The 13,929-nt window shown below is 35.2% G+C and overlaps 1 protein-coding gene across 21 annotated transcripts in view; it reads right to left on the bottom strand.

The window, feature by feature from the left end:
• Positions 1-13,929, bottom strand: part of LOC106883284 (regulating synaptic membrane exocytosis protein 2) — a 272,841-nt gene that overhangs the window by 128,875 nt on the left and 130,037 nt on the right. For 16 of the 21 annotated variants that reach the window (XM_089349850.1, XM_089349857.1, XM_089349852.1 and 13 more), the window contains one exon: positions 3,137-3,160. The exons of the other annotated variants lie outside the window; for them this stretch is intronic. In XM_089349850.1, the coding sequence (XP_089205976.1) occupies positions 3,137-3,160 (24 nt within the window). The remainder of the gene's footprint in view (positions 1-3,136; positions 3,161-13,929) is intronic. 21 annotated transcript variants of the gene reach the window in all.

Genomic DNA, 13,929 nt, shown 5'->3' with positions numbered 1-13,929 from the left:
AATAAGCCACAGACTAATTATCGGGTCAATGCAGCTGACTAAATCATTGTAAGCATGGTTGCAATTAAGATGAAATAAAGAAAATAAGCTAAGTATAGTTCATGTGTGAAAGACTGTACCTCAATAGCCTTACTTCAGGTGATGATAGTGAAAGAATGAAGAGAAACATGATGGTGACTAGTCATGATGATAAACTACATTTTTATATTACTTCACTCATGAATGGCAGTTTATCAGAAGCATTTTTCAGGTTTCTACATTTATTCAACTATCATATTTTTTAAGTACTAAATTACAACAATAGACAATTTCTTTATATTTAATTTCTATAAACCATCAGCTAATGAAAACTTCAACCAATATTTTTCAAAGATATGAAGGAAGAAAGCCTACTTTAAAACTGTTTTCTTTAAATACAAATTATATTCTTTTTATATCAAGCATTGTTTTTATTCTCTAAAAGTCCTGACCAATTTGTTTTTCCCAAACTATTTTTTGTTGGGCAATCTAAGGAAAAAAGAGAAAGTCTACAGAGGGCCATGCAGTCTACAAAATGGGAGGATAGAAATTAGTGAGCAATGTAACTGTACTCAGCATTCAACTTGAGTTAATTTACAAACTGGAAGTGAAAATATGATTAATAAAGAATTCCAGGTAATTCTGATCTGGAGAAAGATTGGGAAAATGCATAGTATATAGTACAGGGAAGTGAATTCAGAAAGTCTTTTGTGATGAAACGAAATGAGCTAAGGTACTGGTGAAGATTGAGAAACATGTTCAGAGAAGCAAGATTGTTGCTATAGTGGTAGAAAATATAAAAAATGTAATATTGTTCAATTGAAGACAGTACATGTAAGGTGTTGATCAGTATACTTCATCATTATTATTTAAGGTATGTGTGTATGTGTGTGTTTATGTCTCCATGTATGTGTGTGTGTGTCTGTTAATGCATGCATATGTCTCAGCAGGTATGCATTTGAGTATCATATAAATATGTAAATGATGCTTTAGAGTAGGAAATATTTAATTCTGTAAAGGTTGTTGACCAACCAGCACCAAAGTATTTATTTCTGAAGAAGAAACTCAATCTCTTGCATGCAATCTTAGCCACAGAAAGGATTTGAGATCCTCATGGAAAAATTATTGAAGATTGTTTGAGATGGTAGATCTAACACTGAGTCACATAGTTCTGGTGGGAAGTGAGTGAGAGGTTTTGTGGCTGTTAATGTTTTGGTACTGTTTTAGGATACTAAATTGTTAAGTTACTGTTTCAGAATATTTTCATGAAGAACATGCAAGTTAGGTGAGAAACATTGATTTAATTCATGGATAAAGATTGGATTGAAGTTGCACTAAAGGAGTGTGAGCCGTATCACTTGTATAAGAGTAAACATTATTGGAGGTGGCGGTGAGATGGTCATTAATGGAGCACAGGAAAAGAATTGGAATAATGACTGAGGCATATGAAACAGCTAAATAGAATGGGGATTACAGAAAACCTGACAATGAAGCAATTTTCCAGGAAACTTCTATTCAGATTTAAATCATAGAAAATCTAGAGGTAGTAAACCTTGCCAGAAGGTCCTTATAACAACCATACTAGAAAGGTTTCCTTGTGAAAACATTGCTGATGCCCTCAATATGAGAGTTTTTATGAGAAAAGGGCCACTGGTACATGTAGGTCCTAAGTATCTGGCTTTGTGGCACCATTTACTAATAGTTCACACCTCAAGGATAATTTCTAATGTCTGCAGTAATTAAGTTAATTTTTTAAAGAGATGTTTTGATATTCCTCATTGGAAAATAGTCTTACAAATAACTGAATTATACCTATTTTAATTTATTGAGAAATTAGAGATCAATAAGAAACTGAAGAAACAACAAACTGTAACTGATAGGACATGCTTTCATCATACATTGTATGTTAAATAAAATCTATACCTTTCCAACTATTTTACATACTACAATATTTATACTTAATATAGTATTAACACACACGACCACGCCACCTCACTATATGTTTATCAATCCATATTCATCTTAAAACAAAATTTACGTGGAAGAGGTAGGCCCAGGAAGACCTGGGCTGAGGTGGTGAGGCAAGACCTTCGTACATTGGGCCTCACCGAGGCGATGACTACGGACCGAGACCTTTGGAAATGGGCTGTGCGTGAGAAGACCCGGCAAGCCAAGTAAGATCGTTGCCAGTGCCCCTGGACTGGTTCTTGTGCGGGTGGCACATGAGATGCACCATTTTGAGCGTGGCCGTTGCCAGTACCGCCTGACTGGCTCCTGTAGGATTTTCGAGCGAGATCGTTGCCAGTGCCCCTGGACTGGCTTGTGCGGGTGGCACATAAAAGACACCATTTCGAGCGTGGCCGTTTTCGTGCGGGTGACACGTAAAAGCACCCACTACACTCTCTGAGTGGTTGGCGTTAGGAAGGGCATCCAGCTGTAGAAACTCTGCCAAATCAGACTGGAGCCTGGTGTTGCCATCCGGTTTCACCAGTCCTCAGTCAAATCGTCCAACCCATGCTAGCATGGAAAGCGGACGTTAAACGATGATGATGATGATGATGATGGATACTGAATTTTAACTAAATGAAATCAATAGAATTTCACTCTCTTCAAGAAAATGCATTCACATATAACATTTAATAGTTATCTAGTTGTATAAGCTGATGGATTAGTTTTATAGTTATGGAATTAATTCTATGTCAAAAAGAAAAATGGTACAATTAGTATGTGATAAAATGTTATATTTAAATGTTTTACAAATACATGCATGACACTGGAATTTTTATGAGGCAGTCACAAATAATACAGATGAAGGTTACAGTATAGTTGATAGAATCATGCTAACAGCAGGTCTTGAGAACTGTCCCAATTGGATAATGAGAAATGTCATTTCATTATGAAACAATATTGCATATATATATATATATATATATATATATATATATATATATATATATATATATATATATATATATATATATGTGTATGTATGTATATATGTATGTATGTATGTATATGTGTGTGTATGTATATAGTAATTTGGTAATTAAATTGATTTACAACAATAAAAAAAAAAAACAACACCACACTAACTATTCTGAATCTAACTATATCTCACCTTTCTGACTCCAATAGAAAGCAGCTAAATAAAAGAAGAGATGGTTACTCAATTGAGAAAATTATACAATACTGATAAATGGTAACTAAAAATAAATGGAACAGATTAAAGGCTTTATAGATAACTAGAACATTTTATTTATGAACATTAAAAAAAAATACAGTGTACCAATGTATATTTATATGCTTTAAACAGGTCTTGCAGTGGGAAGGTAACTTAGGGAATATGTCCAAATTTTGGCACCATGGCACATATATTGGACTTACTATAAAATGTATGGCATGTGTACTGTATGTGTTTGCATGAATGGATATATAAATATAAACATTCAGTTTTTAGAAAACTGTCAACAAGAATATTACAAAATATTATTTCAACTCTTACAAAACACTGCAAATACATATTAAACTTGTATTATATATTATAATGGATTTAACTATCTCATTTCAATTTTTAAATTTATATTTGTTACTATATTTTAAATATTCAGTTTTTCACTAATTTATCACTCTTTTTATATTAAGACATTTTATTTATGATATGATTCTGTTATACTTTTAGAAAGTATACATTAAATTATCTTATGCTGAACACTCTTAAACATGCTATGATAGCAATTCAATGGAAACATACTGAAATTACTTAAAGAAAGTCATACTAATTTAGATATTAATATTACACTTTTGAATAATATGAATATAATTACTGTATCAATAAAACAATATTTCATTTTTGTATTTGATTTGCAAGGTTCTTGATGTGAACTTGCGTGAGACAGGTTTTGTAGTATTTTAGAAGGGTTGTTATACCAATTATAATCATGCACATTGGTTCATTTCAATTCTTTATTTGTCAATTGGTTAGCTATTTAACCACCTAACTAATCAATTGTTTGATTAATGATTTGGGTAATCAATCAATCAGGTGTGTTTGCCAAAATTCTTTCAACACCATTATTTGAGGCCTCTTCAATGACATACCCTTTCTACTCCAGATCACCTTTAGGTCCGTCCAGCTTTTAGTATTAGTTTTAGTTTTAAAATATTTATGCAGTTGAATAGATGTGAGAAGGAATGGGGGGGATGTATGTGAGGAGAGGAGGGAGAAGCAGGAGAATGAAAGGGAGGAGACAGACCTGAAGTTGACATTGAAGTGGTTGTGAATGGTGATGAAAGGACTTTGGCAATCGCACCTGATTGATTGATTAACCGAATGATTAATCAAATGATCGATTAGTTAGTTAAATAGCAAACTAACTGATGAATAATAATAAAGAAGTGAAATTGAATTAGTGCATGTGCTTATTATTGGTGTAATTATCCCTTTGAGATACAATAAATAAAATAAATTTGGTGTAAATAGTTCTTTACAAAATTATTTAACATTATTCGTATAATATTATTTGTATAAATGCAACAAAATCTGAGAATATGTAGGAACATCCATTTTCCTGTTAGATATTTGTCATGAAAAATATGAGAAATGAATAAGGTAAACTGATCATATAAAAAAATAGAATTTAGGTAAAACATTTAATTTAATTTTTAAGCAATTTTATCTTCAGTTTATATAAAGGGAACAAGATGGTTTTTCAGATTTTGAATTAATGTCACAACCACATGTTATCAATTATTGTTTACAAACTAGTTATGATAATAAGCAAGTTATTTCTTATCTGAATACGAAACTGTCAACTAGAAACAAATTAGGTTTCTTTGTAATATTATGAAATCAAAACCTCAGCAATAGTAACATGGTGATATTTGCTAGTAAGAATTAATCTGATGAAAAAAAATTATTTTTACAAAAGATTGATGATTGTAAATTTACTATGATTTCAATAATTTTTCTTTGTGCAGTATATAAAGATATTTGAAAATGAAAAATATACTTTAAGCATCTCTAAATATTATTTCTGGTCTGTCTTTAGTTCCTTCTGTTTGTATTGTACAAGTGCTAAGTTGAAATGGCTTCAGCTGGACACTGGAACTAAGTTACATAATTCAACTAGCATACTACTATGGCAAGAGTTCTCTTCCATGGATCTGCTTTTACTTTAGGTGTTCAGCTAATTACAGAAAAAATATATTTGTACTTATGTGTTTAAGAATGTAACGAAGGATAATTTAAGAAAAGAAAAATACTGGAGTCTTGTAGCCAGTAAACCTCATGGTGTTCAAAATATATCATTCTTTCTTAGTTATATACATTCTAAATGGTATCTTTGATAGTAGTATTATCAATAGTTTCATTTTCAAGACAGATAGTTATACACAATGTAAAACTGATTAAATAGAACATCTTCACATTTCACTACAATATTAAAATGAATTCCATTTTGCTATAGCTGCATGGGACTGGATGTGAAGTTGGGAGTTAAGTCTCTGAGTTAATTTCACTTTCAAATCTCATCTTTTCTTTTATCTTTCTCACTTGACAGCTGTCCCCATGCCCCTCTTAATTAGTTTCTCATTAAACCTATATTCTCATAAACACTGATGTATACTACACTATTCACCAATCATCTGATGAGAAAAACATGTCCTTGCATCAAGAATTTCAAAAACATCCATGTTATTCTATACACCTACAATATTAGTATAGCACAAGTCATTGATTATCCGAAACAGCTGTAAAGATAAAACTTGATTACATCATTTATTTAAAAAAAATTTATATATGCAACTTTCCATGTAAATATACACCTTACACATACTTTTGTTTATTTGGCTTTGTTACTTCTCTTTCTCTCTACACACACACATATACATATGTACACACACACATGCATGCATATATACACACACATACACACATATATATTATCAAACAGACTCTAAAGAGGCTGGTATTGGTCTGCTTTGGCAAAACTTATATTGTGTAGTAAAACTCTGCTATCTCTCATTAATTTCTCCTTTCAACTTTTACCTGAGACAGTCTCAGTTTGAAATGTTGGATTTTTCACTCCTCACAGTAAAGTCACTGTACTCTTTCTATCAATTTTGAACATATATACCTATGTACATATATATTTTTATATACAGACATAAACGTATGTATAGGTACACACACACATTATATTCACATATATATACTTATATGTTCGTAATAATCAAAGTGAATCACTGACCAGTGAAATGCATCGCACTTAAGTGGCCTTATGAGAGGGGAGAGGGGCAAGCAAGCGAGTAAGTAATACCTCAGGTGACTGGCAAGGCTACTTGAGTGTAACACCAGTCCATCTTTGTGGTTGTGGGGCCATGATCCTATTCTTCCTCATCTTGTTCCCTATCCCCATCTAGCCTTGTACCTCTCAGATATTTAAATCAGATATTTAAGGTGGCGAGCTGGCAGAAACGTTAGCATGCCGGGCAAAATGCTTAGCGGTATTTCGTCTGCCGTTACGTTCTGAGTTCAAATTCCGCAGAGGTTGACTTTGCCTTTCATCCTTTCAGGGTCGATAAATTAAGTACCAGTTACGCACTGGGGTCGATGTAATCGACTTAATCCTTTTGTCTGTCCTTGTTTGTCCCCTCTATGTTTAGCCCCTTGTGGGCAATAAACAAATAAGATATTTAAATCTGGTTACTGAATGTCTGAATTGTATTTCTTGCTTTTCTGCCTGAGGATGTGTTTGCTTTTGCATGCTTCCTTCATGAGGTGCATCTATGGAGTGCATCTATAGTGTGATATCATGTGTTACTGAATACTGAAACACATGAAGCATGAAATAAAGGAGTACCAAGTTCAAGCCCATGTTTTTTTTTGCCTCTCATTATTGATGTGCTCTTATATCATGTTATAGCCCACACCAGAATGTGAAAGACTCTATTTGAATACGCAACAGTGAGAGTTTATCACAATTAACAATCATCATCATCATCATCATCATCGTTTAACGTCCGCTTTCCATGCTAGCATGGGTTGGACGATTTGACTGAGGACTGGTGGAGCCCGAAGGCTACACCAGGCTCCAATCTGATTTGGCAGAGTTTCTACAGCTGGATGCCCTTCCTAACGCCAACCACTCCGAGAGTGTAGTAGGTGCTTTTATGTGTCACCCGCACGAAGGGCAGTCAGGCGATACTGGCAACGGCCACGCTCAAAATGGTGTATTTTATGTGCCACCCGCACAAGAGCCAGTCCAGGGGCACTGGCAACGATAAGAACTAAAAACCGAATAGAATAATTGTCAGGGGCTGAATACATCCAATCATTAATACAACCCCCCCCCCCACACACACACATACAAGTATACATAGGTGTAGGTGTGATTGATAGCTTGCTTCCCAATGTGGTCCCATGTTCAGTCCCACAATGCAGCACCCTGAGCAAGTATCTTCTACTATAGCCCAAAGACAACAAAAGCTTTGTAAGTGAATGATGGTGATGGTGATGATGATGATAATGATATATATGCATATATATATGCACACACACACACAATTATATATACATACCTATACATATTTTTATATATACATGTATACATACAAACATACATAGAACATGCATACACACGTGTGAATATACATGTACATACATAAACACAGACATATTGACATACACATATAAAGAGACACACACACACACATATATATATATATGCACACACACACACACATATATGTACATACACACACATACATATACATATATATATATCCACAAAATATGCACACATACAATGAAAGAAGAAAACCATTTGGTGAGCATGATTCCTCTATCTTTCTCAACCAGTCATCTGCTTGTTTCTGCAAACTTGATACACTACCTCTATTAGCAAGGGAGGCATCGAGGCATCATATCGCTTTCCCTCTCTCCTCCTGGGAGTGTATAATCTGAATCAGAACTTCTTTGGTTTAAACTTCATTCTGCCACATCATCAATTCCTTCAGAATTCACCTTGGATTAATGTTGGTTAGATCATCCAGGGTCCTCTCAATGGTGGTGGGGCAAATGCTATGGTCTGTTATCACCTTCTGGATTCCTTCCGTATGACTCTTGTGAACAAATTAATCAGCATGATAAACAGCAGAATGGGGAAGGTAAGACAACCAGTAACAATGTCCTTTACCAGGTTCTGCTACTGAATTGTTAAATGAGCAGTCTTGGACTTTGTCTTGAATCCTTTAAAGTAGCAGGCAACAAGTTCTATGATGTGGTTGAGAATGTAGTAGCATTCCAAAGCTGCAGTGGTGCAATCATGAAAGATTGGGTCATGCACATCAGTCAACTTGAGCCAGACTGTTAGTTTTTCTGTCTTTGACCTCTTGGATGAATTACTTAAGTATTGCTCTGTTTCAAACACTCAGAGAAGCTTAGAATGTAAACTTTCTGGATAAATTTATCCAAATATTTGTTTTCCAAGAGACTGCTCATAATCCTGTTGACTTGGAACTGAGAAGAATACTTTGTCTTCAACACTAAAGAGAGAAATGGTTTGGAACTGGATAATCTCAGAGGAATCTGCTTTCTTTGGTGTGTAGCAGCAACTTCCATATCCTAAAGGATACCATTTGTACAGCACTTGCACATCTTTCAATGGAAAGATCTTGGACATCTTTCTGTGCAGGTTCCTTAGTATTGAGTACTTCTTTAGGAACTCCCACTCAGCTAACCTTTGGATGTGCACTTAACATCTATCCCCTAAGACTCTCCTTGAGGAAATCTTCCACAATTTCCTTAGAACTGAACAGTCTTCCAGTCTTGCTTCTCCTAACAAAGTTTAGATAACTTTGTACAAGTTCTCCATGAACCAAGCCCACTTAGCTTTCTTCTCCTTCCCCAGCCTCTGAGAACTTTTTAACTTTCTTAGTCCTGAAGCCTTCTGACCAAGATTTCTATACCTTCTTTTACCTCAATACTTTTTCTCTTTTAAATTGCTTGTTGCAAGTTTTAATTTCTCTCCTCAATTTCAAAATCTTTCACCATCTTGTCAAGCAGTTTCACAGTGCTCTAATAATTCCCTGTCTCTCCTGGGAGTCAAAGTGTCCTTTGACACATTGAAGAAAATCATTGCCAAACATTCAATTCCACTTTTGACAAGTCATTTTGTGGCCTCTAGAATTCTGTTAATGTCCCAGTTTACTATACTTAATTTTGTATTGCCATTAACTATTATCATTTCACTCTCTTCCATGATGCTTTAGAATAGTTTCACCTGTGGATTTAGAGTGGAACAACTGCTGAGAGGTCACCTGTGTTGTTGGGTACTTTTTGTCTGAAGTCCTTTGCATCTTAAACATGGTTGAATGATTCAATAGATATGTGGCTCAATTCTCAGAGGTGATTTTGTCCATCTTTTCTGTCTTATGGTGAGCTTATGAATGTACTTAAATCCTAACCCTGTGTTTGATTTTTTTAGATTCTCCAAAACTTTCTCAACTGTCATTTCCCCACTCAAAAGGTTAAGTGCAGGCTTTGCATTTTCAAAGATTTGTAAAATAAGGTATCCTTTACTTACAAGACAGTTGAGCATCTGGCTGTAAAACAATGCTTCAAAGAATATTCATCTAACCCATGCTAGCTTGGAAAAAAATGGATGTAAAAAATGAATGAAGCTCCACTGATTAGTAAAATAATTAATTTAAATGAAATGCAGTTCAACTTTGAGCCAGAAAGATATATTACTGGTGCCCTCTCCTGACTGAGACAACAGTAGGGGAAGAACTTCACTAGGAAAGACACTATCTTGAGCATTTAGTTGATGTAGAGAAAGCTTTTGACAGGATTTCACACTCTCTACACCAGGCCTTCAAGGAATTAGGATAGATGGAATATCTTGTGGAGGTTGTACAAATCCTATACAGAAAGGCAACTAGCAATGTGAGAATTAGAAAGGAGGCCAGCAAGGAATTTTGTGTACATATAAAGGTTTATCAGGGTTCTGTTTACAGCTTCCTCTTGTTTAAAGTAGTCCTCTGGATCATAAAAGTTTAAGAACAGCTGCACTCAGGAAAACCCACATGCGGATAACCTAGTTCTTATGGCAGAATCTGTAGAAAATTTGAAGGAGAAATTCTAACCATAGAAATAACTCATAGAATTGAGAAGCCTCAAAGAAAAATTAGCAAACACACAAGTTGTAGTAAGTAAGAAAAAAGACAAGACTCTGCTGCCATTTCCTTATACCTATTCCTTTTTAGCTTGATAAACAGTAAAGGAATAAGTATAAATTTCAGATGATGTACCTAGTGTAAACTATGAACACTTGAATGGTATAGTGAGATCATATGTAAGCTGAAAGAGAAGATAAACTTCATATATAGTAGATATACAAGAAAAGTATGGGAGAAATAGGCCTTTTTAATATGCCCAAAAGGTTCCATAGAAGTAGATAAGAGCTACTGTTACCTATGTGACCTAATTAGCATTGTGGTTGGAGTTCAAGAGCCAGAAATTCAGGTATCTGTCACCTCTGCAGGTAACAAAGTGTTTCTCTTGCAGAGCGAAAGGAAGATTGTATGATTCTTGGGCGTAAAATGTGTTGCAGTATGGTAGCAAAATATAGGTCCTGAATGTAGAGGATGTGCAAAGGTGAGAAAGAAATAAAGTGAGCTTGCTATACTTGATAAGATTAGAGTAGATGACCAAGAGAATATGAATGAGTGGAAGGAAAAGCTAGATATAAAAGTAATTAGATGTAGTGTGCAAAAAAAAGGCAATGCTGATCTGGGTATACAATGTCTAAGGAGAATGTTAGCTGCCAAAACCTCGAACTAGATGGAATCTGTTGAAGAGAGAGACCTAGGAAAACTCGAACTAGATGGAATCTGTAGAAGAGAGAGACCTATGAAAACGTGAAAAAGTGGTGAAGACTGATTGCTAGGGGTTGAATTTTATGAATGAAATGAGAAAGGACCAAAGCAACTGGTGATATGATGTTGGATAAGACTTATCCCTATGTCAAAGCATGGAAAAGCATAAGTTGAGCTGGTAGTGGTGATGGAGGTTGGAATGTATAATATATCTATATTTGGATTTTTCAGCCATTACTCTCCTCTTGAGTCTCCATTTACTGCCTTCTTTTATTTTTATTACCCTCTCACTTACCCCCATTATTCACAGTACTATGCTGCTTGAATTATGATGGCTGACATTGCACCTGTCTATATTTAATCCCCGTTTACAATCACTCTCTAACATTGAACATCTCTCACCACAACATCTCTATTAATTAGGTCACCAAAGTAACAAAAGCTATCATCTACTTCTATGGAGCATTTTAGATCTTGAAAGAAGCTGTTTCACACATACTCAAGCTGCTGAATGCTCCAATGTATCAGACACATGTGATGTCTATGTGTGTCTATCTGACAAATGTGATGTCTATCTGATACATGTGATGTCTATTTGACACATGTGATGTCTATGGTGCTGTTATCAAGGAACTGAGTGGACATGAAAAGCAAAAGAGCAGTAGCTAACAACTCCATATAGTGTATCCAGAGTAAACTATGAGCACACAACTAATGTAGTGGGATTACCAACAGGCTGAAAGAGAAGGTTTTCGAACAACCAATAGTAAGTGTACATGTGAAAAAGATTCTTCCAAATATCCAGATTTCCTAGAAGTAGATGAAAGCTTTTCTTACCTAGGTGACTCAATTAACAGGGGAAATGGATGTTCCACTAGAATACTTGCAGAGTGTGAACATCGTGGAAAAAGTTCAGGGTGCAATTACTTCTACTGGTAATATATGGTTTCTCTGTCAGACTCATGGACAAGATTGTATGACACTTGGGTATGAAGTGTGATGCTGTATAACAGCAGGATGTGGTCCTTAAAGGTATGAAGCAATCATGCACTATAAGGTGTGTAATGTTACTGTGAGTTATAGAGCACAAATGAGCTGAAGAAAAAGCTGTGTGCAGATATAGGCATATGATGTATAAAGGAAAAAGGAAGTTAAACACTTGAAATAGATCTGAGGGAGATGGAAACCGAAGAAAACAGAGCAAAATGTTGAAGACTGAACTTCAAGAAAATGACAAAAGATTACCATAAGTGGTGACACATGGTGCTGGAGAAGAACTATCAACTCATTCAAGCATGACAGAATAGATGTTGAGATGGTGATATTGATGAAGAGTGGGATGTATATCTATATTTAGGTACTTCCCTCAGTGTGTCCAGCAAGTTACCCTCTACTCTCCCCCTAACTTTGTTACCTTCCCATCTAGCACTCATTGTTATTTTCTACCAGTGCATCAAACGATGGTATTGAATCTTTTTGTATCTATTTCCTCCAAACATCATCTTTATCACTATCTCTCCTACATTATGTTGCCTACGTAACAAGAGATGGCTTTGGAGTCATCTATCTAATTCCCTTAATTGTCAATTTTCTTTAGTGCCAGCCTCACACTTTTCTCTCTTTCATTACTCACTTTCTTATCACTCATTATTGGCATCTATCACACACATTCTGTCCCTCTCTCTCTCTCCCTCTCTCTCTCTCTCACCAGCGCCCATTATTACTGCTTTTCCATGACTGGTTCTTTCCTTCAGTACCATTCATCTTTATTGCTACTAATCGTTCTCACATCACTCTCCCTTCTACCACTCATCGTTGTCATATATCATTTCATCCCATCATTCTCTTTCACTTCTATTGCTACTTCTCCCATCCCTCAGTCTCCTTCCTATCATTCTCATCTTCCATCATGCTGCTTATGGTATTTTGCTATCCAATCTCTTTACCAACAACTGACATGTAGCTGCCTAATCCTGTCTCTTTTCTATTATACTCATCAGCATGACCTTGCCCCTGACCTCATCCCATCTCACTCTCTCTCTCTCTCACTCAAGTTATCTATCTCTTCTTTTACCTTCTTGCTCTGGTTCTTGCTCTATCGTACTCTCCTTTGTCTTTACACTCTTAGATAACAAAGTAGGGAGAACTCTGTTGTCTTGTTGAAAGCAAGACAACCTCACTAGTATTGATGATACAATAAAATTCCACTAGTAAACTCAGTGAAATGATTGTCATTAGGAAATCATCTAAGAAATTGCACAAGTGAAATGTGGTCCCCAATATGTCTATGAGAACTCCAAATAAGAATTAATTTAGAAAATGATTACCCATCCAACCCATGTTGGTATAGAAAGCAAGAAGATGAGGATGATGATGATGATGTACCAAATTCAATACAGCTTTTTACATCATCAAATCACTGCAAAGTAAAGGATGCAGCATAATACCAAAGTTGGCAATACGAAATTATTGTATATCTGTGAAAAAAACAAAAACTTATTGGTTTTCTTCAAAATGTTTGAACAACTACTTCCATATCATAGGTGTGTACAAAGGAAGAGCTCAATAGATCATCAGAAAAGTCTCAAGCTAATGACCCAATTAATGAAAAGTGACAGAAAATATTTTAGCAAAGTTAATACAGTATAAAGTGAGTTTAGATTTGATGTAGTGTGTAGGAAGGGCATCTATCCATAGAACCCATGCCAAAGCAGATATCAGAGCCGGATGCATTCCTCTGGTTAGTCAGCTCCTGTTTAATTGTCCAACCCATGCCAGCATAGAAAATGGACATTAACTGATGATGATGTAGGAAGTCTTTGGATTAGAGATATTTTGTTTCTGGTGAAAGAGGTGCAAGAAAATTATTTGGCAGAGAACAGATATCTTGCTTGAATTAGTTGACACAGAGAAAGATTTTGAAAGGGTTTCTGTATCTGAAGTTTGTGGGGCCATAACAAGTACTGAAATAACTTGGGAAAGCCATTTAGGCATTGTAAGATGACGGATGGATAGTCAAGAATGTTAAGTGAT

The sequence above is a fragment of the Octopus bimaculoides genome, chromosome 3 (genome assembly GCF_046866305.1).
Source record: "Octopus bimaculoides isolate indiv1 chromosome 3, ASM4686630v1, whole genome shotgun sequence".
NCBI classification, from domain to species: Eukaryota; Metazoa; Mollusca; class Cephalopoda; order Octopoda; family Octopodidae; genus Octopus; species Octopus bimaculoides.
The sequence above is the reverse complement of the archived record's forward strand: the minus strand, read 5'-3'. Positions and strand labels throughout refer to the sequence as shown.